Below are 26,497 nucleotides of genomic sequence, written 5' to 3' on the forward strand. Positions count from 1 at the left end.
ACTAAACAAACCAAATAGAAGTGTATCAGTGTCATCACAACATTAACTACACAACACAAACATAATTATATTAGTGTCATCACAACATTAACTAAACAAACCAAATAGAAGTGTATCAGTGTCATCACAATATTAACTACACAACACAAACATATTTATATCAGTGTCATCACAACATTAACTACACAACACAAACATAATTATATTAGTGTCATCACAACATTAACTACACAACACAAACATAATTATATTAGTGTCATCACAACATTAACTACACAACACAAACATAATTATATTAGTGTCATCACAACATTAACTACACAACACAAACATAATTATATTAGTGTCATCACAACATTAACTACACAACACAAACATAATTATATTAGTGTCATCACAACATTAACTACACAACACAAACATAATTATATTAGTGTCATCACAACATTAACTACAGGGGGAGGAAGAGGAGGAAGAGGAGGAAGAGGAGGAAGAGGAGGAAGAGGAGGAAGAGGAGGAAGAGGAGGAAGAGGAGGAAGAGGAGGAAGAGGAGGAAGAGGAGGAAGAGGAGGAAGAGGAGGAAGAGGAGGAAGAGGAGGAAGAGGAGGAAGAGGAGGAAGAGGAGGAGTCGCAGGAGCAACGCCTCCTCGTTCCTCTCCATCTCTCCGGGCTCCGGACCAACAAGTAGGATCAGCTCCTCCAGGAAGTCCTTGTCTCTCGACTCCTGAACCTCTTGAACCCTCGTCTGTTCTGTGATCTTCTTCTGGACGCGGATCAGAGCTGCAGTGCCCCCTATGGGTGAGCGACCACAGGTGTGTCAGGATGAGGATCAGAGCTCCAGCGCCCCCTATGGGTGAGCGACCACAGGTGTGTCAGGATGAGGATCAGAGCTCCAGCGCCCCCTATGGGTGAGCGACCACAGGCGTGTCAGGATGAGGATCAGAGCTCCAGCGCCCCCTATGGGTGAGCGACCACAGGTGTGTCAGGATGAGGATCAGAGCTCCAGCGCCCCCTATGGGTGAGCGACCACAGGTGTGTCAGGATGAGGATCAGAGCTCCAGCGCCCCCTATGGGTGAGCGACCACAGGTGTGTCAGGATGAGGATCAGAGCTCCAGCGCCCCCTATGGGTGAGCGACCACAGGTGTGTCAGGATGAGGATCAGAGCTCCAGCGCCCCCTATGGGTGAGCGACCACAGGTGTGTCATGATGAGGATCAGAGCTCCAGCGCCCCCTATGGGTGAGCGACCACAGGCGTGTCATGATGAGGATCAGAGCTCCAGCGCCCCCTATGGGTGAGCGCCCACAGGTGTGTCAGGATGAGGATCAGAGCTCCAGCGCCCCCTATGGGTGAGCGCCCACAGGTGTGTCAGGATGAGGATCAGAGCTCCAGCGCCCCCTATGGGTGAGCGACCACAGGTGTGTCATGATGAGGATCAGAGCTCCAGCGCCCCCTATGGGTGAGCGACCACAGGCGTGTCATGATGAGGATCAGAGCTCCAGCGCCCCCTATGGGTGAGCGCCCACAGGTGTGTCAGGATGAGGATCAGAGCTCCAGCGCCCCCTATGGGTGAGCGACCACAGGCGTGTCATGATGAGGATCAGAGCTCCAGCGCCCCCTATGGGTGAGCGCCCACAGGTGTGTCAGGATGAGGATCAGAGCTCCAGCGCCCCCTATGGGTGAGCGACCACAGGTGTGTCATGATGAGGATCAGAGCTCCAGCGCCCCCTATGGGTGAGCGACCACAGGCGTGTCATGATGAGGATCAGAGCTCCAGCGCCCCCTATGGGTGAGCGCCCACAGGTGTGTCAGGATGAGGATCAGAGCTCCAGCGCCCCCTATGGGTGAGCGACCACAGGTGTGTCATGATGAGGATCAGAGCTCCAGCGCCCCCTATGGGTGAGCGACCACAGGCGTGTCATGATGAGGATCAGAGCTCCAGCGCCCCCTATGGGTGAGCGCCCACAGGTGTGTCAGGATGAGGATCAGAGCTCCAGCGCCCCCTATGGGTGAGCGCCCACAGGTGTGTCAGGATGAGGATCAGAGCTCCAGCGCCCCCTATGGGTGAGCGCCCACAGGTGTGTCAGGATGAGGATCAGAGCTCCAGCGCCCCCTATGGGTGAGCGACCACAGGTGTGTCAGGATGAGGATCAGAGCTCCAGCGCCCCCTATGGGTGAGCGACCACAGGCGTGTCATGATGAGGATCAGAGCTCCAGCGCCCCCTATGGGTGAGAGACCACAGGTGTGTCATGATGAGGATCAGAGCTCCAGCGCCCCCTATGGGTGAGCGACCACAGGCGTGTCAGGATGAGGATCAGAGCTCCAGCGCCCCCTATGGGTGAGCGACCACAGGCGTGTCAGGATGAGGATCAGAGCTCCAGCGCCCCCTATGGGTGAGCGACCACAGGTGTGTCATGATGAGGATCAGAGCTCCAGCGCCCCCTATGGGTGAGCGACCACAGGCGTGTCAGGATGAGGATCAGAGCTCCAGCGCCCCCTATGGGTGAGCGACCACAGGCGTGTCAGGATGAGGATCAGAGCTCCAGCGCCCCCTATGGGTGAGCGACCACAGGTGTGTCAGGATGAGGATCAGAGCTCCAGCGCCCCCTATGGGTGAGCGACCACAGGCGTGTCAGGATGAGGATCAGAGCTCCAGCGCCCCCTATGGGTGAGCGACCACAGGTGTGTCAGGATGAGGATCAGAGCTCCAGCGCCCCCTATGGGTGAGCGACCACAGGCGTGTCATGATGAGGATCAGAGCTGCAGCGCCCCCTATGGGTGAGCGACCACAGGTGTGTCATGATGAGGATCAGAGCTCCAGCGCCCCCTATGGGTGAGCGACCACAGGTGTGTCAGGATGAGGATCAGAGCTCCAGCGCCCCCTATGGGTGAGCGACCACAGGTGTGTCAGGATGAGGATCAGCACCTCTGACTTGTGAGTGTTTCTGAACAACAGTCTGAGGTAACGAAGGTCATGTTGACAAACACCTCTGACTAGTGTCTAAGTTGGATGTTCCTGAACCTCCTCTCAAGCCTGGGCATCCGGCTCTGTCGTCCAGTCTGCTGGTGTTGATAAGAGGATCTTCTCTATCTTCTGATCTTCTTCTTCCTCTTCTCCTTTCTCATCTTCTTCATCTTCCTCATCTTCCCATTCCTCGTCTTCCTCTTCCTCCCCCGCATTGCCCCTCCTCTTCTCCCTCCTCTTCCTCCTCTTCTCCCTCCTCTTCCTCCTCTTCTCCCTCCTCTTCCTCCTCTTCTCCCTCCTCTTCCTCCCCTTCTCCCTCAACTTCTTAATCTTTCTTCTCATTTTCCTTCTCTTCGTCTTCTTCCTCATCTTCCTCTCCATCCTCTTCTTCATCCTTTTCTCCCTCCTTATCTTCCTATTCCCCTCCTCCTGTTCCCCCGTCTCTTGCTTCTCATCTTCTTCATCTCCCTCCTCTTCCTCATCTTACTGCTCCTCCTCATCTTCCTCCTCATCTCGCTCAACTTATTCATCTTCTTCCTCCACTTTTTCCTTATCTTCCCATTCTTCATCTTCCTCTTCCTCCCCGGCATTCCCCTCCTCCTCCTCTTCCTCCTCCTCCTCTTCATCCTTCTCCTCTTGCTCCTCAACTTCCTCATCTTATTCCTCATGTTTCTGCTTCTCCTCATTTACCTCCTCTTTTACCTCAACTTCTTCATCTTCCTTCTCATATTCCTCCTCTTTTTCTTATCCCTCCTCATCTTCTTCTTCCTCCCTGGCGTTCCCTTCCTCCTCTTCCTCCTTCTCCTCTTGCTCCTCATCTTCCTCATCTTCTTCCTCTTTCTCTTGCTCATCTGCATTTTCTTCTTTCTCATCTTCCTCCTCTTCTTCCTCCTCTTCCCATTCCTCTCCTCCACTTCCTCCCTTTCCTCTTGCTCCTCATCTTCCTCATCTTCTTCCTCATCTTCCTCCTCTTCCTCCTTCTCCTCTTGCTCCTCATCTTCCTCATCTTCTTCCTCCTTCTCTTGCTCATCTGCCTTTTCTTCTTTCTCATTTTCCTCCTCTTCTTTCTCCTCTTCCCATTCCTCTCCTCCACTTCCTCCATTTCCTCTTGCTCCTCATCTTCCTCATCTTCTTCATCATCTTCCTCCTCTTCCTCCTTCTCCTCTTGCTCCTCATCTTCCTCATCATCTTCCTCCTTCTCTTGCTCGTCTGCCTTTTCTTCTTTCTCATCTTCCTCCTCTTCTTCCTCCTCTTCCCATTCCTCTCCTCCACTTCCTCCCTTTCCTCTTGCTCCTCATCTTCCTCATCTTCTTCCTCATCTTCCTCCTCTTCCTCCTTCTCCTCTTGCTCCTCATCTTCCTCATCTTCTTCCTCCTTCTCTTGCTCATCTGCCTTTTCTTCTTTCTCATCTTCCTCCTCTTCTTCCTCCTCTTCCCATTCCTCTCCTCCACTTCCTCCCTTTCCTCTTGCTCCTCATCTTCTTCATCTTCTTCCTCATCTTCCTCCTCTTCCTCCTTCTCCTCTTGCTCCTCATCTTCCTCATCTTCTTCCTCCTTCTCTTGCTCATCTGCCTTTTCTTCTTTCTCATTTTCCTCCTCTTCTTTCTCCTCTTCCCATTCCTCTCCTCCACTTCCTCCCTTTCCTCTTGCTCCTCATCTTCCTCATCGTCTTCCTCCTCTTCCTCCTTCTCCTCTTGCTCCTCATCTTCCTCATCTTCTTCCTCCTTCTCTTGCTCATCTGCCTTTTCTTGTTTCTCATCTTCCTCCTCTTCTTCCTCCTCTTCCCATTCCTCTCCTCCTCTTCCTCCCTTTCCTCTTGCTCCTCATCTTCCTCATCTTCTTCGTCCTCTTCCTCCTTCTCCTCTTGCTCCTCATCTGCCTTTTCTTTTTTCTCATCTTCCTCATCTTCTCCCTCCTTCTCTTGCTCCTCTCCCCATCTCCATCCTCTTCTTCCTCTCCATCTTTTCCCTCCCCATCTTCCTCCTCCTCCTCCTCCTTCTCTTGCTCATCTGCCTTTTCTTCTTTCTCATCTTCCTCCTCTTCTTCCTCCTCTTCCCATTCCTCTCCTCCTCTTCCTCCCTTTCCTCTTGCTCCTCATCTTCCTCATCTTCTTCCTCATCTTCCTCCTCTTCCTCCTTCTCCTCTTGCTCCTAATCTGCCTTTTCTTTTTTATCATCTTCCTCATCTTCTCCCTCCTTCTCTTGCTCCTCTCCCCATCTCCATCCTCTTCTTCCCCTCCATCTTTTCCCTCCCCATCTTCCTCCTCCTCCTCCTCCTTCTCTTGTTCATCTGCCTTTTCTTCTTTCTCATCTTCCTCCTCTTCTTCCTCCTCTTCCCATTCCTCTCCTCCTCTTCCTCCCTTTCCTCTTGCTCCTCTTGCTCCTCATCTTCCTCCTCTTCCTCCTCTTCCTCCTCTTCCTCCTCTTCCTCCTTCTCCTCTTGCTCCTCATCTGCCTTTTCTTTTTTCTCATCTTCTTCCTCCTTCTCTTGCTCATCTGCCTTTTCTTCTTTCTCATCTTCCTCCTCTTCTTCCTCCTCTTCCCATTCCTCGCCTCCTCTTCCTCCCTTTCCTCTTGCTCCTCATCTTCCTCATCTTCCTCCTCTTCCTCCTCTTCCTCTTTCTCCTCTTGCTCCTCATCTTCCTCATCTTCCTTCTCCTCTTGCTTCTCATCTGCCTTTTCTTTTTTCTCATCTTCCTCATCTTCTCCCTCCTTCTCTTGCTCCGCTCCCCATCTCCATCCTCTTCTTCCTCCCCATCTTCCTCCTCCTCCTCCTCCTCCTCCTCCTCCTCTCAGCGTGAGACGAAGGAAACACTCAATTCCAGTAATGTCTTGAAATGGAGTAAACACCTCCTCCACTCCTCCACTCCTCCTCTCCTCCCCCGGCGTTTGTCTTTCCTTCAGACCCTGTTATCACTCGCTGCCTAATTTCCCGCCACAAAAGGCGGATGTTGTTTCCATGGCGAGCGAGAACTTTGGTGGTTTTGAGCTTCATCCGGAGTCTTGGCCGCCTGTTCATTTCACAGCAATTACCCCGAGTCGCTGCGCCGACCCCCGACTCTGGGGGAGCACCTCTGCGCTAATGGCTTTCAAACGGAAATACAAAATAATCACACGGACACTTTGTCGGAACGACTCGGTTACGCCGCGTTCGGCGGTAAATCGACGCCAGATTTCTCTCGACTCGTAACTCGTTAAAGCCGAGGTTTCGAGGCGCGGACGCGGTGAAGACGGGGAACAAAGAACAAGCAAATTTGAACACGGTTGAAATGTGAATTTTAAGATCATTAAAAAAAAATCATTTTAGAAGCTAAAAAGCAAAATGATGCAACAAACTTCGTTGAAATACCTAATCTTGCAATATGTAGTATCAACAGGAAGTCGGGAACATCAAAACTCCCCGTCATTGTTTATACTTTTACGAGAAAATGAGTCTTATTTTAACGACAGGACTCACTTATTACTGCACGACAAAACAGTGAACTCCCATGATGCATTTCTTCACGCCGCTTTATTTAGCGACGACTGACTGGTCGCTACAATCCTGTGTTGATACTATACGTCAATGTCGCCATGTCAAAAACGATCGGCCGCTGTGATTGGTTGGCTGGGCGGCAAAGTATTACGCAAACAGTACAGGTCAGCGTTACGGAGAACGATGACACCACGTACGCAACGTTGAGCTCAAATAAATGGTGTTAATTAATAAAACGTTTTTAGTGGTCATTTCGTGTATTGCGGGGGTTACGGCACCATTTGAAAGAATAAATCACTCAACAAGACGACACGGTATCTTAAAAATGCTACTAGATTCTTGTATAGTACAAATATATTTTACAATCATAAACGTGTAGTTCTGAGAGACAAAAGATTCTACCAAAAACCACACGCTGAGTGGCGCCCCCTGGCATCGTGGCGGCGCAACTGCGGGCGAGTGGAAGGCCGCTCGGGTCACACCTCGGACTCCTGCCTTCACCCCTTAACGACGCGTCGTAACCGGTTTATGGAAGCAATTAAAAATAAGAGTTAATTCTCTAATAATAGAAAAGGAGGATGTAATCCCGGCGTGTTGTTCGCTCTCGTCCTCCGCCTCTATCTGCGAGCGGCAGCTCGTCGCTTAATCTGCGGCGCAGGAAACGCTCTCCAATAAACGATTGAACGCGGCGGAGGAATGTCAGCGACGAGCTTCCTTTTCCCAGGCTTTGTGCGGCACATAAAGGCAGAAACGAGAATGTTAATGAATTGTCGGAGGAGCCCGAGATTAGAGAAGCCAAACGAATTTCATATCACACCTAAAGACCTGGCATTTAATTAAAGTGGACTAAAAAATGGCCGCCCGCTCGGCTGACAACACTTTCTCTCGGAACAAATTAAAGAAATCAATTACCGCCGCGTGGAAGTGTAAAGACAGAGACGGACGAGGAGGAGGAGGAGGAGGAGGTGGAGGAGGAGGAGGAGGAGGAGGAGGAGGAGGAGGAGGTGGAGGAGGTGGAGGAGGAGGAGGTGGAGGAGGAGGAGGAGGAGGAGAGAGGGAGTCTCAGAGTTTATCTGGACGACCTGTTCCAGCATTAGAACCCGATGGAGCCCACGCTCCGGAGCGAAGCCTCCTCCACTTCTGCTCCGAGCTCTCGCTCGCTCACCTTTGTTCTCTCGCCGCCGTAAACAAAGACGAGTGTTCCGGAGCAATAAAGACAGTTTAATAGACGACGGCGCCGGAGAGTCTAATTGAAAACGCCGTCGACCCTTCTGTCGCAGACGAGAAAAAAAAACTTCCGTCGCCGGAGTTTGTTTTATTTTTTTTTCTGCCATCGTTCCAGCTCTGAAGGCTCCGCTCCGAGTCACAGATAAATGACATGGTTGTGTTTTCTACACATCGATTTGGCTCATTTTCAGTCAAATATAGTGGGTTTTTATTCTAAATATGTTGTGAAAAAACAGAAACAAACTCATGGAGTCATCTTTTTGAGTCATGAGCCAAACAAATTGCATATTAATCACAAGGAATGAACACTGACCTTTCACCTGTCACCTGTCACCTGTCACCTGTCACCTGTCACCTGTCACCTGTCACCTGTCAAAAGAGTTGACATTTCTCAAAGTATCATCATATTGAATAGTTGAATTTAATTCAACTAATTGAGTTAGAATTTCTAATTTTGGAAATGTTTTGCATTGAATTATGTATGTTTATTTTTCATTTTCATTGAATCATTGAATAACATAATTTGAAGTTTGAATGTTGAATTTGTTTTTAATAAATCATTTAATTCAATATTGAGCATATTTTCAAAAGTATTTTTTTATTTTTTTAAACAGAGTTTGACATTTTAATTCCAATAAATCAAAAATAGATTTTGTTAAATTGGTAGCTTTTTTAATTCCATTATTATTTTATTTTAAGCCCATTCATTTCGGTTCAAAAATGCTGACAACAGTTGGACCAGACAATAGCAAACGAGCACAGAGCTACTTGACCTTTCAGCCAATCATGTGATCTTCAGGCGACAACATGCAAATTTAGGTATTTTTATGTGTGTTTCAACTTTGTTTGGACGTCTGGGGTTTATGTCAAAATGTATTCATTTTGAAAATATTCTATTCTTTTTATTAAATTATTCAAAAATTCATGCAAAAAAAACAAAACAACTTATTTTAACAAAAAATATTAAATTGAATTATTCCATAGAAACAAATTGAGCATTTAATGAAATTAAATGAATTATTTTTTAATATAATAATAATAATAATAATAATAATAATAATAATAAATAATAATTAATAATAATAATAATAATAATAATAATAATAATAATAATAATAATAATAATAATAATTCAACGCTCAATAAAAAAAATATGGCATTTTGATAAAACATCAAAGTAGGAACATTTGAAATTGAAACTTTTTAAGTTTTAGAGACACTAATCTACTTCCGTACAGATAATCTCATATTTGATTACTCATGTCTGTATTGTAGTTCTTACCATGTGATTGAGATGAAAGGATACAGTTTTATATCCATTAAAACTGTTACTGTTAAAGTGATGTTGAACAAAGAAAACCCAAATCACTCCTGATCTGAATCCAGAAGAGACCCTGCTGGACCTCGATCCTCCCTGAGGACAGAGGACGTTATGGTGTTCACCTGAGAAAAGATTCTACTTGCAGCTCCTGGACTGGATCCCTGGCGTGGATCACAAGTTTACATTTGCAAAAGTCCTCCAGGAGTCTCGCAGCTTCGCCTCCGCTCGGCTCCCGGCCGTGTTTGGACCGAGTGTGGGTGAGAAACCAGTCGCTGCCTGACAGGTGTGAACGCTGCTGTCTTCCGGCCAAACCTCGCGCTCGGATCCGGTTCATGCTTTGAGGACTCGTTGGAGAGCCGAGGCGTGACGTGGAGGGGCTCGGGGTCAGGCTTGTCAGGTTCGGGGGGTCACTCGGAGCCCTTATTATTCCACGGTCAAGATTCAAGTTTGACAAATAAGGACTTGATGTTAACAGTTGAATTACTATTTAAGAGCATTTTTAATTGCAAATATTTCTTGTGAAAGTTGTTTATTTAGTCTGACTTTTTGTACCAAAAAACGAATTGTTCAATTAAATTATTTTTAAAGTCATTACTTCTTCTGTCAATTATACATTTTTAAATAAAGTTTTTTTCAACAGAAGTAATTCTTCCGTTTGATAATGTGGACATTTTAAACATTGAAAAAGATATTAACCCCCAAAAAAAGAAACTGAATATATTTCACCGAGTCACAATTGTGATCAGGGCTGGGTCTAGACAGGCATGTATGAGGGGGCGCCACAACTCTTGAGGGGGCATTGTGCCAGGCCCCCTCTTGCCCCTGCCTAGACCCGGCCCTGATTGTGATCGAACTGGACCCGGACCACGACTGGTTTGTTTGCCCACAAACGTATCGACCCAAAGATGCCAGGCCGGAACGTGGCGTTCTACCTCCTGCTGCTGCGGACAAAAGCTCAAACGTACTCGAGGTTTGGATCGTGATTGGCTGCTTGCCACCGTCATGTGACCCAAACGGGTCGGAGTGAAGGAACTTCAAGTACTTTCCTTCCAGGGGGGGCGACCATGAGGGACTCAAAATAGAACCTTCAACTGAGAACTCGGACTCAACATCTTTGCTCTGGTCCAGGAATAACTTTCACTTCTTTTAACAGGAGTTTGTGTGAAATGTAGCACTTCAGTTCAGCAGCAGGTGGCGCTGACACGCACACCGGCGATGCCTCCGGGGGGAGGGGGGGGCGGTTCAGGCAGAGTTTGCTCTCCTCACTGGTTCAGAGCTGGTGTTTGAAGAAGTCCTCGAGACGGTGGAAAGAAAACAGCGAATCCTGCTGACGCCGGCGCTAATATGAGAATATGAATGAGCCAAATGAAAGCTTATCCTCTTATCTGCGCCGAGATTAGACGCATTTCCTTGAACCTCCACCAAGGACGTGGACAATAAAGAGCAGATTTCAAGTGCTAACGTGTCGAGCAATGTGATGGACATTGATAAGATTAGGCCGGCGTGATCCACGGCGTCTGGAAAGTTGACTGCGGCACTTCATTTATTACCCTTTAAAAAGAAATCAACAGCGAGTCTGAATCATCTTCGTACGAGCCTGGCAGCTAATATACACTGCGGAGTTGTTAAAATGAATCAGGGTCCCCCCCCCCCCGCGCCCCACCACCAGAGCAGAGCTCGCTGACCGCAGACACACACTCTCCCGCCGCCCGATCAATCACACACCATCAAGGTGAAACCCATCAAAGTGTCGTTCGCTGGCTGTCAATGATTCACAGGCTGCAGGTGGAGAGAGAGTCGCGCGTCCAGCATGTGCTGCTGAAGGAAAGTCTGCGATGTGGGAAGAAACAATGCCGAGATAACGCCGAGCAGATTAGATAAGTGGCAGAACCGTTGCTGGGCTCCCAGAGAGACCCTGTGAACAACATGCTCCTGACCGCCGCCTTCTGCCTGCTGTGCCTGCCGGGCGTCGGCGGCGCTCCGGCGCTCCGGTCACGCCAGAAGGTGCTGCTGGTCTCCTTCGACGGTTTCCGGTACGATTACGACCGCGACGTGGACACGCCGCACCTGGACCGGATGGCCGTGGACGGAGTCAAGGCTGTGTACGTGACGCCGCCGTACCTGACGCTCACCAGCCCGACGCACTTCACCCTCCTGACAGGTGCGAGGTCACCGACGCTACTAAGACTGAATCTACTACTTTAGGTTTTTCTGGATCACATTGAAAACCACCTTTGGTTCTTGATTGACCTTCTATCCATCCTTGTCTGCACTCTCTCTCTTTTTTTTTATCTCATTCAATTCTGATTCTATCCTTACCTCTTCCTCTCCCTGTGAAACACTATAACATCTGCAAACATCATGGTCCAAGGAGATTCCTCTGGAAGTCTGTCCATCACTATAGCAACATTTGGGTTAGGGAATGAAATGTTTGACGGACAAAAGGGGTTTGAAGTAGTTTATATAAGTTTATTCTATAAGAGAATTGAAACACTTTGTAGTTCTGCAGTTCATACGAAACTCTGCAGCGAGAATTCTGAGCCGCTCTAGTAGAAGAACTCACATTTCTCCTTCAAACTCTTCACTGGCTGCCAGTTTCTTTCAGGATCATTTTAAAATGATGGTTCGTACTTTCAGATCTATTCATGGTCAGACCTTCCATCAGTGATCTGATCCAGACTTACACCCCAGCTCGGGCTCTGAGGTCTGTGGATCAGAATCTACTGATGGTTCCTGAACTTCTGGACCAGAGGAGAGAAATCCTTCCAGACTGTTGCTCCTAAGCTTTGGAACCATCTCTGTGTTTGATGATCTACTGACTCCTTCAAGAAACATCTGTGTTTGATGATCTACTGACTCCTTCAAGAAACATCTGTGTTTGATGATCTACTGACTCCTTCAAGAAACATCTGTGTTTGATGATCTACTGACTCCTTCAAGAAACATCTGTGTTTGATGATCTACTGACTCCTTCAAGAAACATCTCTGTGTTTGATGATCTACTGACTCCTTCAAGAAACATCTGTGTTTGATGATCTACTGACTCCTTCAAGAAACATCTCAAGACACTTTTATTTGACCTTTTCCTTGATTCTCTGAGACTCCTGTGTTGTTCTCAGTATTATCTTGACCTTTAAGTATATATTTTATTGAGTATTGTTTTGATTGTTTAACCGCTTTGTGACCCTGGTCTGGAAAAGCGCTCTATAAATATAAATGACTTACTTACAGTCCAGGTAACGTCCACACACACACACCTGTGCATCAATAACAATAACTGGCAAGAGTAGAGTTGACGTGTGACGCCGTGCATCTCCCCCACAGGCCGCTACATCGAGAACCACGGTGTGATCCACAACATGTATTTCAACACCTCGACCACGGAGAAGAAGCCCTACTATCAGACCCAGTTTGTGAACGAGTGGTGGGACAATGGCACTCTGCCGATCTGGATCACAGCACAGCGTCAGGTCTGTGCCTGAACAATTTCCATCTTATCACAGTGAGACACTGTTTTGCTCCTCGCAGAGATAGAAAAACCATTTCCCCCGACAAAGCCTCGGTGAGAGGCTGCTGAATGAATTCAGGTAGCTGTAATTTATTTGGCAGGAGTCGATTTCGACGGCTGATTACGACACTGCCGGGGAACTTTGTAAAGCTTTAAAAAACTATAATGAAATCAGTTCGTCACGTCGGGCGTTTGTGCACGAGCGGGAGAACCTCCGGGAGGCTGTTAAATGAGTTGAGAGCATTATGTTAATGTAACCTCTTTTCCCGACTCTTGCAGGGCCTCCGCTCCGGCTCCCTCCACTTCCCCGGCACTGCCTCCAGTTACCAGGGACAGGTTGCCATGGTGCGGGAAGTGGAGCCCATATTGTACAACTACAAGAACGAGACGGCTTGGAGGGAGAACGTGGACAAGGTGATGAGCTGGTTCAGGGATCAGGATCTGGACTTCGTCTCCCTGTACTTCGGCGAGCCGGACGGCACGGGACACAAACACGGACCGGAGTCGCCGCAGCTCAAGGAGATGGTCAAGCAGGTGGACCGGACGGTGGGCTACATCCGGGGATCGTCCGAGCGTCACGGCCTTGAGAACGAGCTGAACGTCATCATCACGTCGGACCACGGCATGTCTACGATATACCGCAATGGCCAGGTGGAGGAGATCACCTTGTCCAAGATCCCCGGCTTCTCCTTCAGCGATCTGTCTTTCCACCTGGTGGACTACGGCCCCTCTGGGATGATGCTTCCAAAACCGGGCCGGCTGGAGAAGGTCTACGCCGCCCTGAAGGGGGCGCACCCCAATCTGCACGTCTACAAGAAGGAGGACATGCCAGAACGACTGCACTTCGCCAAGAACGACCGGATCCTTCCCCTGCTTTTATGGGCCGACCCTGGATACGTAATCAATGGGGTGCGTTGACACATGAAATGTCTTTCCGTCTCTTTATCACCCAAGAAATGTGTTTGCTCGCCCTAATTTGGTTTGCTTAACATAGTGGAAAATTGAAAACGAGACACGCGGTGACACTTATCTGCCAAACACTCCACAACAGGTCACCTTGAGAGCTACCCTTTAGGCACATTAACGCAGCAGGGGAACCGAGCGCCGCTCACAATTATTTCCCTGTTTGTACTCATTTCTTTACACACTTTCAATGGCAAACTCTCCTTCAATGTTAGCTTTTTTAAATTATAGACAGTTTGACATTTTGTCCACGTTCACCACTTTACATCCAGAAGACTAGAAGGAGCGTTTCCTACCAAGAAGTTATGGAGAACAGGAACGTAGAGCGGCATCAACTTTCAATTCTTTACGACGTACGAAAACACAATCGTCAACCACGATCAGGCATGTAATGAGGTCTGTGGTGTAGATGAGACACTTTTAAGAGCTCGCCCCGTCAGCAGAAGACTTGTTACCGAAAGTCCTTCAACCCCCTTTCCGACCAGCTAGCCCAGTCAACGACCACGCAAGTCAATGTCCTTTGTTTACGACGTATTTTTTAAAAATATGATCGCAGTCTGTTACGAGTTACGGGCTAGTATGTGGTCAAGTTTAACTGGACCACGAAGAGCAGTTAACGTTAATGTCCAATTGTGTAGAAACCTTGGCTCCTGGTACCTTAAAGAAACAATGCCTCCGTAACAGAACATGCTAGGATGGACATAAATGAGCATTCTCACATAGCATTTTTTGCCAAATGCAGTGGTTTTCATCAAATATACCGCCTGAAAAGATAAAGAGTCTTGTCTGAAGAAAATTGACTATTGAAAATTATTTTCTAAACATCGTCCAGCATGTGTTGTCATGTGTCAATATGTCATTTAAGACAATAATATTAAAAAAAACGTGTGCAGTTTGTGGTGAAACAACCAAAAGAAGCGGCTGTTGCGTTAATGCCTACGTTCATTAAAAAAACAGCTGGAATTCTACTACTAGCTACTACTACTTCTAAGTTATATGGTCAAAAACTAACACTGGACCACATCCAGACCCGTTTAAAATACTCTCACGATTATCTTATCTTATCTATGTTTCCTCAAATGGAAAGAGCTGTTTTTATATATAGCTGTAGCTGTTTTTGAAAAACCATGGTCGACATATTTCAGAAGTTTCCCGGGATCTGTGAGGCGGTCGTGTGACGTCTAACGTAGAAACATTATGTCTGTTGTCGTCACGCTCATGCCGAGGAATAGAGTCCTGGGCTCTGTTGTGGTGCCCGAGACATTCATTAACCAGAGCGGGACCCGACACTGACCTTGACGTCCACCTGACTCCCAGTTATCTGCAAACGTTCACACGTCAACGTGTGAAAAAACGTGACCAACGATCGATCGCTGATACCGATGTTTACGCAAGTCACTAAAGAAATAACAGCCGGACCGAAACATAATGACCGGCGTCACAGTTCTGCTCTTGAGCTGCCTTCCTTCTGCATTGGCTAGTACCTGATTAAAGGTCATTTGTAAGAAGACAGAAGAATCTTTAGGATACACTTAACTGATCTGAAGCTTTTTCAATCAAAAATGTAACTAGAGAAAAGGTTGGACTTTTCTTTAGATTGAATTTTATTTCTGGCAGAAGTTGATGTTGCATTAGACTTTAAAGGTGGGGTAGGTGATCTTACAAATCCAACTCCTTTCTTCAGACTCACCCCAGACTAGGGTATTTTAAGTAAGTTGTCCCGCCGTGGACAAAAAAAATGGGTAATAAAGAATCTAGAATTGTTTTTGAGCATTGATTAGAAACACTTTATTATCAAAAAATAATATGTATTTTGACTTATATTTGTCACAATATTGTAGTGTTTTAAGATGTCTTGCTATCTTTCAAGTGTAACCCTCTTAGGCCAAACATTTGTCATGATATCTAGTCGTCTCCTAAAGTTGTATCTTCGTTCTTAAACGGCTTCAAAGCGTGAAAATGTAAACCTCTTGGTTTCATTGGCAGATTTAAAAAGATTAGCCTCCACGTCGTCTAAGAAAAAAAAAGGAATCAGATTTCCAATCCCACGCTGCTGCTGACCTTCCTGTGTCAACATGTCTGCTCCTCACACCGGCTGATCTGGGTTGTGATCAAGTGCACTTGCTCGTCCTCGGGATAATCCGGCCTCACGCCGAGCTCCTCCTGAACTTCTCCCCGCGTTAGCATTTAGCTGCTGAGAGGCGTCGTGGTCTGATGAGAGGTCATGTTAGGTCAGGGATTAGGATCTGATCCCAGATAAGATCTGGTGTTTCTAATCTGGAGTGATGTTGCTGGACTTCATGCTGCTGAGCTGTAGACGGGCCGACAGCGCCCTCTGCTGGCTGATTGAGTTATAGTCAGAAACAACCGTGTGCGTATGTTCAACTGCCAAAACAATATGACCACCTGAGTAGATCAGTCTTTGTTTGTTGTGAAGTGTGTTTAGTAACTTAGAAAGAACTCTAGAGACAAATATTGAAAGTAAGACAGACACACAGAGATAAACACAGACAGTAAGACAGACACACAGAGATAAACACAGACAGTAAGACAGACACACAGAGATAAACACAGACAGTAAGACAGACACACAGAGATAAACACAGACAGTAAGACAGACACACACAGACAAACACAGACAGTAAGACAGACACACACAGACAAACACAGACAGTAAGACAGACACACACAGACAGACACAGACAGTAAGACAGACACAGAGAGAGAGACACAGACATTAAGACAGACACACACAGACAAACACAGACAGTAAGACAGACACACAGAGACAAACACAGACATTAAGACAGACACACAGAGACAAACACAGGCAGTAAGACAGACACACACAGACAAACACAGACAGTAAGACAGACACACACAGACAAACACAGACAGTAAGACAGACACACACAGACAGACACAGACAGTAAGACAGACACAGAGAGAGAGACACAGACATTAAGACAGACACACACAGACAAACACAGACAGTAAGACAGACACACACAGACAAACACAGACAGTAAGACAGACACACACAGACAAACACAGACATTAAGCCAGACACACAGAGACAAACACAGACAGTAAGAGAGACACACAGAGACAAACACAGACATTAAGACAGACACACAGAGACAAACACAGGCAGTAAGACAGACACGCACAGACAAACACAGACAGTAAGACAGACACACAGACAAACACAGACAGTAAGACAGACACACAGAGATAGACACAGGCAGTAAGACAGACACACACAGACAAACACAGACAGTAAGACAGACACACACAGACAGTAAGACAGACACACAGAGACAAACACAGGCAGTAAGACAGACACACACAGACAAACACAGACAGTAAGACAGACACACAGAGATAGACACAGACAGTAAGACAGACACACACAGACAAACACAGACAGTAAGACAGACACACACAGACAGTAAGACAGACACACAGAGACAAACACAGACAGTAAGACAGACACACAGAGACAAACACGGACAGTAAGACAGACACGCACAGACAAACACAGACAGTAAGACAGACACACAGACAAACACAGACAGTAAGACAGACACACAGAGATAGACACAGGCAGTAAGACAGACACACACAGACAAACACAGACAGTAAGACAGACACACACAGACAGTAAGACAGACACACAGAGACAAACACAGGCAGTAAGACAGACACACACAGACAAACACAGACAGTAAGACAGACACACAGAGATAGACACAGACAGTAAGACAGACACACACAGACAAACACAGACAGTAAGACAGACACACACAGACAGTAAGACAGACACACAGAGACAAACACAGACAGTAAGACAGACACACAGAGACAAACACGGACAGTAAGACATACACACAGAGACAAACACAGACATTAAGACAGACACACACAGACAAACACAGACAGTAAGACAGACACACAGAGACAAACACAGACAGTAAGACAGACACACACAGACAAACACAGACAGTAAGACAGACACACAGAGACAAACACAGACAGTAAGACAGACACACAGAGACAAACACAGACAGTAAGACAGACACACACAGACAAACACAGACAGTAAGACAGACACACAGAGACAAACACGGACAGTAAGACAGACACACACAGACAAACACAGACAGTAAGACAGACACACACAGACAAACACAGACAGTAAGACAGACACACAGAGACAAACACAGACAGTAAGACAGACACACACAGACAAACACAGACAGTAAGACAGACACACAGAGACAAACACAGACATTAAGACAGACACACAGAGACAAATACAGACAGTAAGACAGACACACATAGACAGACACAGACAGTAAGACAGACACACAAAGACAAACACAGACATTAAGCCAGACACACAGAGACAAACACAGACAGTAAGACAGACACACAGAGACAAACACAGACAGTAAGACAGACACACAGAGATAAACACAGACAGTAAGACAGACAAACACAGACAGTAAGACAGACACACAGAGATAAACACAGACAGTAAGACAGACACACAAAGACAAACACAGACATTAAGCCAGACACACAGAGACAGACACAGACATTAAGCCAGACACACAGAGACAAACACAGACATTAAGACAGACACACATAGATAGACACAGACAGTAAGACAGACACACAAAGACAAACACAGACATTAAGCCAGACACACAGAGACAAACACAGACAGTAAGACAGACACACAGAGACAAACACAGACAGTAAGACAGACACACAGAGACAAACACAGACAGTAAGACAGACACAGAGACAAACACAGACATTAAGACAGACACAGAGAGATAGACACAGACAGTAAGACAGACACACAAAGACAAACACAGACATTAAGCCAGACACACAGAGACAAACACAGACAGTAAGACAGACACACAGAGACAAACACAGACAGTAAGACAGACACACAGAGACAAACACAGACAGTAAGACAGACACACAGAGACAAACACAGACAGTAAGACAGACACACAGAGACAGACACAGACATTAAGACAGACACACATAGACAGACACAGACAGTAAGACAGACACACAAAGACAAACACAGACATTAAGCCAGACACACAGAGACAAACACAGACATTAAGACAGACACACATAGACAAACACAGACAGTAAGACAGACACACAGAGACAAACACAGACAGTAAGACAGACACACAGAGACAAACACAGACATTAAGCCAGACACACAGAGACAAACACAGACAGTAAGACAGACACACAGAGACAAACACAGACAGTAAGACAGACACACACAGACAAACACAGACATTAAGCCAGACACACAGAGACAAACACAGACAGTAAGACAGACACACAGAGACAAACACAGACAGTAAGACAGACACACACAGACAAACACAGACATTAAGCCAGACACACAGAGACAAACACAGACAGTAAGACAGACACACAGAGACAAACACAGACAGTAAGACAGACACACACAGACAAACACAGACATTAAGCCAGACACACAGAGACAAACACAGACAGTAAGAGAGACACACAGAGACAAACACAGACAGTAAGACAGACACACACAGACAAACACAGACATTAAGCCAGACACACAGAGACAAACACAGACAGTAAGACAGACACACACAGACAAACACAGACATTAAGCCAGACACACAGAGACAAACACAGACAGTAAGACAGACACACAGAGACAAACACAGACAGTAAGACAGACACACACAGACAAACACAGACATTAAGCCAGACACACATAGACAAACACAGACAGTAAGACAGACACACAGAGACAAACACAGACAGTAAGACAGACACACAGAGACAAACACAGACAGTAAGACAGACACACAGAGACAAACACAGACAGTAAGACAGACACACAGAGACAAACACAGACAGTAAGACAGACACACAGAGACAAACACAGACAGTAAGACAGACACACAGAGACAAACACAGACAGTAAGACAGACACACAGAGACAAACACAGACAGTAAGACAGACACACAGAGACAAACACAGACAGTAAGACAGACACAGAGAGTCAAACACAGACAGTAAGACAGACACACAGAGACAAACACAGACAGTAAGACAGACACAGAGAGTCAAACACAGACAGTAAGACAGACACACAGAGACAAACACAGACAGTAAGACAGACACAGAGAGAGAGAGAGTACAGAGAGAGTCCAAAGATGAGTCCTGGTTACTGAACAAGTTCTTCTGTTCTCAGTACTTCCCGGTCCAGTTCAACAAGGGCGAGCACGGCTTCGACAACGACGAGATGGACATGAAGCCGTTCTTCAGGGCGGTGGGCCCGGCCTTCCACAAGAACCTGGTGGTGGGACCCTTTGAGACGGTCAACATCTACCCGCTCATGTGTCACATCCTGGGAATCCAGCCGGAGGTCAACGACGGACACATCAACGCCACCAGGAACATGCTGCTCAGCAGCGCCGCGCCAGGTGAGGCGTTCATGAACATATGACCAGAAGATATGATGGTCCGTGTGTCCACACTCACGACCCGTCACTCGTCCGTCTTCTCAGACCAGCAGCCGAGCTACCTGACGCAGGTCATCACCGGACTGGCAGCCGTGGCTGGATTTCTTGTTCTCGTGTTCATCGTCATGACGACGCATACCATCGTCAACAACAAGAAGCAACAACGAAGGTGAGATCGTGACCTTGAATTTCATGGTGCTCTGGCTGGTGGTAAATAGATAAAGACACAAGTAAATCAACTTCAAAGTCGGTAAGAAAGAACATTGACAACACGTGTGACGCCAAAGGGTCCTCCAGAACAGCAGGGGGCAGCACTTCTCTCCTGGTATCAGTGATTTAAGCTTGAGTTCAATGTAAAATGTTCACTTGAGTTACAAACCCAACTGTTGTCTCACCAACACACGACTTGTAACAAGAGTTTTCAACGAGCTGCATCATCCATGAGAGACTCACAGTAGACCATGTGTCTCTCCAGGTCCCTGGACGTCCAAAGCCCCTCGGAGAAGACCAAACAAACGCAGTTGTAGAAGAAGAGCTGCTGGGAACGTGTCTTCCTGCTGTTGTTGTTATGTAAATACACATGTGTGTCCTCCTGTTTAAAACACATTTGTTGTCGTTAGTCGTCGACATCTTGTATTTTTCTTTTTGGTGTTTTTTTTTCTGACTGAATCAAAAGTATTTGTGAAGATATACTATTACATACATGTATCGTTTTACAGTGTTGTCGCAGTAATGTTTGTATTCAAGTAATACTTGTTCATTCATGACGTAAACGTGGCAGTAACAGTAATAATACTGGTGAAAATATTAAATATTGGTGGCGTTTATGCAGTTGTACTAATGTGGAGCTAGAAGTACGTTTTCTTGCCAGTACTAGTATTAAGTAGAAAGGGTAGTATTGATAATAGTCGTAGTGGTGGAAATACTTGCAGTACCATAATGAAGTGTATTTGATACCTATAATAAAGTATATGTAAAACTATATGTAAGGCTAAAGAGTGGTGTTTAAAGTATTACTGTACTACTAAACACTAGTAAACACTCAAGGGAGGAGTCCACGGGACTGGGCGAGGACTGTCGTTTACACTGAATCACACACAGAGCATCGTGTGTTTGTCACACACGCGTCAACAAGCCTGACTTCCTGTGACGTCCTTCAAAATAATAGTGCTCGAAAAATACAACCGCGTTTAATGGGATTCACCACAGTCATCCTTACGGTCCAGAGAAGTATATGGTTGAAGTAAAACTACCAACAGTACATTTGGAGAAGGAAATATGAATAGCAAAGCGTCAAATAATTGCGACATGTACTGCCATAGTAGAAGTAGAATTATTCAATAGCAGTTCATACTGCAGTATTCATAGAAGTACATACAAGGATAAGAAATAGCGGTACACGTTATTAATGTATCGCAAATATTGGCGAAACAAACGTTTGCACAACAACAGTTATTGTAGTAAATATATTGTTGTTATCATGTAGTAAAGTACTTCCATCCTTAACAGTAGTACTTGTTCTAGTACTGCACTAGCTATTATGGATGAGTCGGGATTGTGTATCACTCGTAGTAGCAGAAGTAGATCTACAAACAGAAGGTTTAGAGATGATAATAGTACAGTGGATTTCGCCGAGCGTCCCTCGGGCTCTTATTGTGAAGGGGCGGCAGCTCGCTCCGGTGTTTGCCGCGCTCCGGCCTTCGTCGTTGTTGAGAGCAGACATGGAGGAGCTGAGCGCGGTGGGCGAGCAGGTCTTCGACGCCGAGTGCATCCTCAATAAACGGCTTCGGAAGGTGAGATCGGGCCCGACCCGCGGAGCCTCGTCCCCCGCGGGCCCCCCGCGGGCCCCCTCCGGAGCTCGAGCGGGCGCTCATGTGTCGTCTCTCCCGCAGGGAAAGTTGGAGTATCTGGTGAAGTGGCGCGGCTGGTCGTCCAAGTGAGTAACAATGAAAACAACAACAACGTGTCGCGCGTTGAAACCGAGTCGCGGGGTTTTGGACCCGGAATCCCAAACGCCCCGGGGCTCCGCTCGCCCGCGGGACGCTCGAGAAAGTTGCTGCGTGTCTTTTCTTTTGTTCGTAAACCCGAGTCCGTCGATATTCGTCCATAAAACCGGGATCCAAGATCCCTCGCCGTCCGCCTTCGACGTCGCCCGAACAGACCCGGCGACACCCGGACCGAGAACCGTTATTACATCGTATCCACGTCCTTGAGCAACACCGAGAAACAACAACATCAACACTGGACCTGCAGGAGTCGAACCTGCGACCCAAGTGATCACGGTTCGACCGGATCCACCGGGTCACACCCCGGGTGTGCAGTGAAAGTTCCATTAAACCAGACCTAAAAGATTTGTTTTTGTGGGTCCAGCATCAAGGCTGCTCGAGCCTCTATTGTGTGGGTCCCTGGGTGGGGGGTCGATGAATGGAGCCCAGGACACACTGACGCTCGCTCACTTGTTGAAGATAACACTTCTTGTTTTGGGGACATGTTTCAGATGTGTTTAACTTGAACCGTCCGAGGGGTGTTTTCACTGCGGCCTCGTCCCAGGACACCTTCGAAAACACCTTAAAATCCTCCCAATTCTTTCTTAAATTAACTACAAATCATTTGTGTTAAGTTGTGTCGCTGAAGAAGCTTCTCTTTCTTCCGTGTTCCCCTGTTTTACGATACGCAACCTTTCTTTTCCACCGACTGTGTTACAGCGTTCATTGTGTACATAAAGGTGCGACTGTTTCTCCAGTTTGTCTTCTTGTTGGTCTTCAGCAGATCAAACTTTCGTCTCCACGGCTACATCTTCCAGTTCTTCCTAGCTTTATTTTTATTATTTTTCAATGAAAAATTGTTGTATTTGCTGTGGCTAATTGGAAAAAAAAAACAATTTCCCAAAGGAGACCTCCTGAGGGATCAATAAAGTTCTACCTAACCTAACCTAGTCTTTCCACCGTTTCCTGGACGTCCCCCCATGGTCTCCTACTGGAGTATTTTTTTTTTACTACCATGTCATGGTTGAGGCATCGACGTGTTTAATGAGATCAATTCTTGATAGTAGTCAAAGATAACTCACTTAAGTAACTCTTGTTCTCCTGCCTATCTTCAGACACAACAGTTGGGAGCCTCAGGAGAACATCCTGGACCCGAGATTGCTGGCGGCTTTCAACAAAAAGTAAGTGTCGTCGGTTCAAGTTAGCGACTGTTCATGTTCATGGGGACGGTGGCACTTCCAGTACTTTCTTCCAGTAGACTTCAGTTTTCAGGCTAGAAGTTTGAAGTTGATGTCAGATGGTTTGAATGGTTGCAGAGAGCAGGAGAAGGAGCTGCTGCGGAAGCGTGGGAAGCGACCGAGAGGACGACCTCGGAAGAATGTCGTGAGTCGAAACGATTCATCCTGGTGGTTTTGAGAATCTTTGTTAAATGTCTTGAATCGCATTTTCAGGACAACGCTCCGGGAGACGTGCAGGACTCCCAGAAGTCGGGCAGCTCTTCCTCCGGCTCGTCGTCGTCGTCCTCGGATTCGTCCTCGTCGTGCTCGTCCTCCTCGGACTCGTCGGACGACGACGAGGAGGAGGACGCCGCTCAGGTCAAGCCGACGAACCCGGCGGTGAGGACACGAGAGCTTCACCCGGTCCCGCAGAAGAAGGCCCAGATCGTGATGGCGAAACCCGAGCCTCCGAGGAAAAGGGGCAGGAAACCTCTACCCCCCGAGGTGAAGGAATTCCAGCAGGGTAAAGGCCCTCGCAAAATCCTCAAGACCTCTAAAGACGCGGATCTTCCCGGGGCCATCAGGAAGCCCGTCCACCCAGCCAGCTTCACCTTCATGGGCTTCCATCGCTCCTCCTCCCGGGATCCAGTGGGTAGTCCTAGCCGGAGCTCCCTGTCCCTCGGAGGGGCCATCAAAAACTCCACGGGGTCGGTCGGATCGGGAAGATCCGTCCCGACGTCGCCTGTGTCTGCAAACAAGTCCACGCAAGCCAGGAACGTGTCGGACATCAAGCTGTCCAGCTCCAGTGTGGGCAGCAACCTGGATCTTAAGTCTAAAGGTGTGGCTTCTTTGAATTTGAACTCGTCCAAACACCCGGTTCAAGGGACCACCCAGCACACACTGAGCCCCCCAAACGTGCAGAAGAAACCCCAAAACCCAGCAGCATCACTCCAGAGGGTCCTGAAACCCACAAGTTCTGCGCAAAACCTTCCTCTGAACCTGCAGAGCAAGATGCAGCTCAAAAATACCCCCGCTGGAGTCGGCGGCCCCCCAATGTCCAGCCCCAGAAACGGAGCGGATAAAACACGCAAGATTCCAGACCACAAACCTCCTCAGAGCCCGGCACCCCACGCAGGCCTCCAGACCAGAAAAATCCAGTCAGGAGCAGACAAGGTTAAGGAACTCGCCGAGATCCAGGCCTCAAGAGCGCAGGGGCGGCTGGAAAAGGGTTTGCACAAGACCGCCGAGGTCCAGAACCCACAAGAAAGATCCGCTGCCAAAGACGGCAAGAAGGGAAAAGTGAACGAGATGAGCACCGGGGAAGAGGAGAGCAGCTCGGAGTCGGACCAGGACTACAACGGTCAGGAGGGCTCAGTGGTGAGCCAGAATCAGGACTGGAAGCCGACGCGCAGCCTGATCGAACACGTGTTCGTCACGGACGTCACCGCCAACCTGGTCACCGTCACGGTCAAGGAGTCTCCGACCAGCGTGGGCTTCTTCAGCCTCCGGAACTACTGATCCCGGGGGGACCCTTTGACCAGAAACTGTTTGAAGTTCAGATTGTTGTTTCCATGATAATTTATTTTTTTATGTTTTAAGACTGGAAAGAAAACCTTGTTTAAAGTTGTTGCTCCACACACGTTCCATTAGGAGCTAGTTTATGGTTCCTACGACAGTCGGCGTCAGACGCGGGATGCCAGACCTGCGGACTATAGAACCGAACCATGGCTGGAGTACCCTGAACACACGTTTAAGTACGGACTTAGTTACGTCACAGCCTGTGCTGAAGAAGGACAGAGTTCTTGTACATTTCAAGGCGGATCTAGTGCCACGTGTATCACCAGAAAACACCCGGGTCCGTGTCAACGTAGTCAAAACCTGCGCCGTGGTGTAGGGTCGAAGGTGCAGGTTCAAGGTCATGAAAGCTAGCACGACATCTGGACTTTCCCTGATGACAAGTTGTGTGGTAGTTTTGTAACTAAAAATCACTCGATAATGTGAAGCTTTTTTGTTTGTTTAACCAGCAGTAGTGTTGAGTCAGTAGTCTGGATGATTAGCTACCTCTGTTTGTACTTCAGATCCTGCGTATAAATATATAAATAGCTTTTGAACCACGTATGCCTACAGGGTCCCAGCTCGTTGCCTTAAGTGATGGAGAATTAAAGTAGCATCACTGCGTTCACGCGTGTCTGCGTCTTTGTGTTTCTGGTCGCGGCGTCGAGAACGGTCACTGTAACCTCAACCTTCTCGAGCAAACGCAGGTAAGTCTCGCAGGTGAAGGCGTCACAAAAGTTTGTACTTTTAGACTGTTTTCATCTTGGGCGCCTACAGGTCTGTTACGGGGCGACACGTTTCACCTGCAGCTAGCACCGTTAGCCGCTAGGTAAGCTAGCAAGTATTAGCGTTCAATTAAAAACGGTCCACTTTGTATTGACCACGTGTTACGAGGTGGTTAGTGTCAGTTAAACCACTGGTTCAGATGAAGTTACAGATTAGAAAAAGGTGTTTGACACGGTTTTCCACATCCTGAATAAAAATGTTTATCAAAACACTCTTTGATTTTCCTTTTTATAAACACAAAACAATTTTAACTACTGAGATTCACGTCCCATACCTCGCCACTAGATGTCGGTGTTGTAGCTTTTTTGTGGATAAGAAGGCCTTGAAAAAGACATTTTTTCGAACGCGTGAAAAGATTATCAGCGTTTTAAAAAAGTTTTTCCAAAATGTATTCTCATCAATTGAAGTTTATGAATATTTAATATGAACTTGTGTTTTTTTGCAGTTCTGTAATATTAATGATCATAAAAATCAATCCTATATATAAAATAACAACAATATACATTTCACCCTATGAAACATGTCCGACAGCAATGACTTCAACAGCCCTGCAGGTGGCAGTAGCCTTTTAGAACTTGCTTGCACAACACGCTGCACATAAGAGCAGCTCGTTCTGTCCAAGACAGAGACGCTTCTTCAAATATTAAGTAGATCCAGATGGTAATAATAAAAAAAAGTCCTAAAAATTCCATTCGTTTTTGAGTTATTTACCGACATAAACGCTTTAAATAAATCCCTTTAATGTCTTTCTTTATCAAAACAGGTTGCAGATCCCAACAGTTTGAGCGGAACATGGTTCTACGCTCCGGAGAATCCTGGCTGCATGCGTCGCCCTAAGACACAAATGTGTCGGCCCGTTAAATTTATGGCCGCGATGAAGCCGGAGCGTTAAAATATTAGCGTCGACGACAGCTGCCGGTATTTCGGGGAGCTGGCTTCACAC

At 47.0% G+C, this 26,497-nt stretch overlaps 2 protein-coding genes across 3 annotated transcripts; both read left to right on the top strand.

The window, feature by feature from the left end:
• The first annotated feature begins 10,912 nt into the window (after nucleotides 1-10,912).
• Nucleotides 10,913-20,539, top strand: LOC148064405 (ectonucleotide pyrophosphatase/phosphodiesterase family member 7-like). Its single transcript, XM_087809640.1, has 6 exons — nucleotides 10,913-11,147; nucleotides 12,311-12,456; nucleotides 12,774-13,403; nucleotides 19,742-19,973; nucleotides 20,058-20,181; nucleotides 20,488-20,539. Exons 1-6 carry the CDS (start codon nucleotides 10,913-10,915, stop codon nucleotides 20,537-20,539), a joined length of 1,419 nt encoding a protein of 472 aa, XP_087665766.1.
• A 1,140-nt stretch (nucleotides 20,540-21,679) lies between these two features.
• cbx2 (chromobox homolog 2 (Drosophila Pc class)) lies at nucleotides 21,680-25,765 on the top strand. 2 transcript variants are annotated; one of them, XM_087809951.1, is made up of 5 exons: nucleotides 21,680-21,805; nucleotides 21,905-21,948; nucleotides 23,113-23,178; nucleotides 23,314-23,380; nucleotides 23,449-25,765. In XM_087809951.1, exons 1-5 carry the CDS (start codon nucleotides 21,734-21,736, stop codon nucleotides 24,730-24,732), a joined length of 1,533 nt encoding a protein of 510 aa, XP_087666077.1. In that variant the 5' UTR covers nucleotides 21,680-21,733; the 3' UTR covers nucleotides 24,733-25,765. The 2 variants fall into 2 exon arrangements, with proteins under 2 accessions (XP_087666077.1, XP_087666078.1); XM_087809952.1 differs by having other exon boundaries at nucleotides 23,314-23,377.
• The last annotated feature ends 732 nt before the right edge of the window (nucleotides 25,766-26,497 follow it).

Source organism: Callionymus lyra, chromosome 15, assembly GCF_982586985.1.
Source record: "Callionymus lyra chromosome 15, fCalLyr1.hap1.1, whole genome shotgun sequence".
NCBI lineage: Eukaryota > Metazoa > Chordata > Actinopteri > Syngnathiformes > Callionymidae > Callionymus > Callionymus lyra.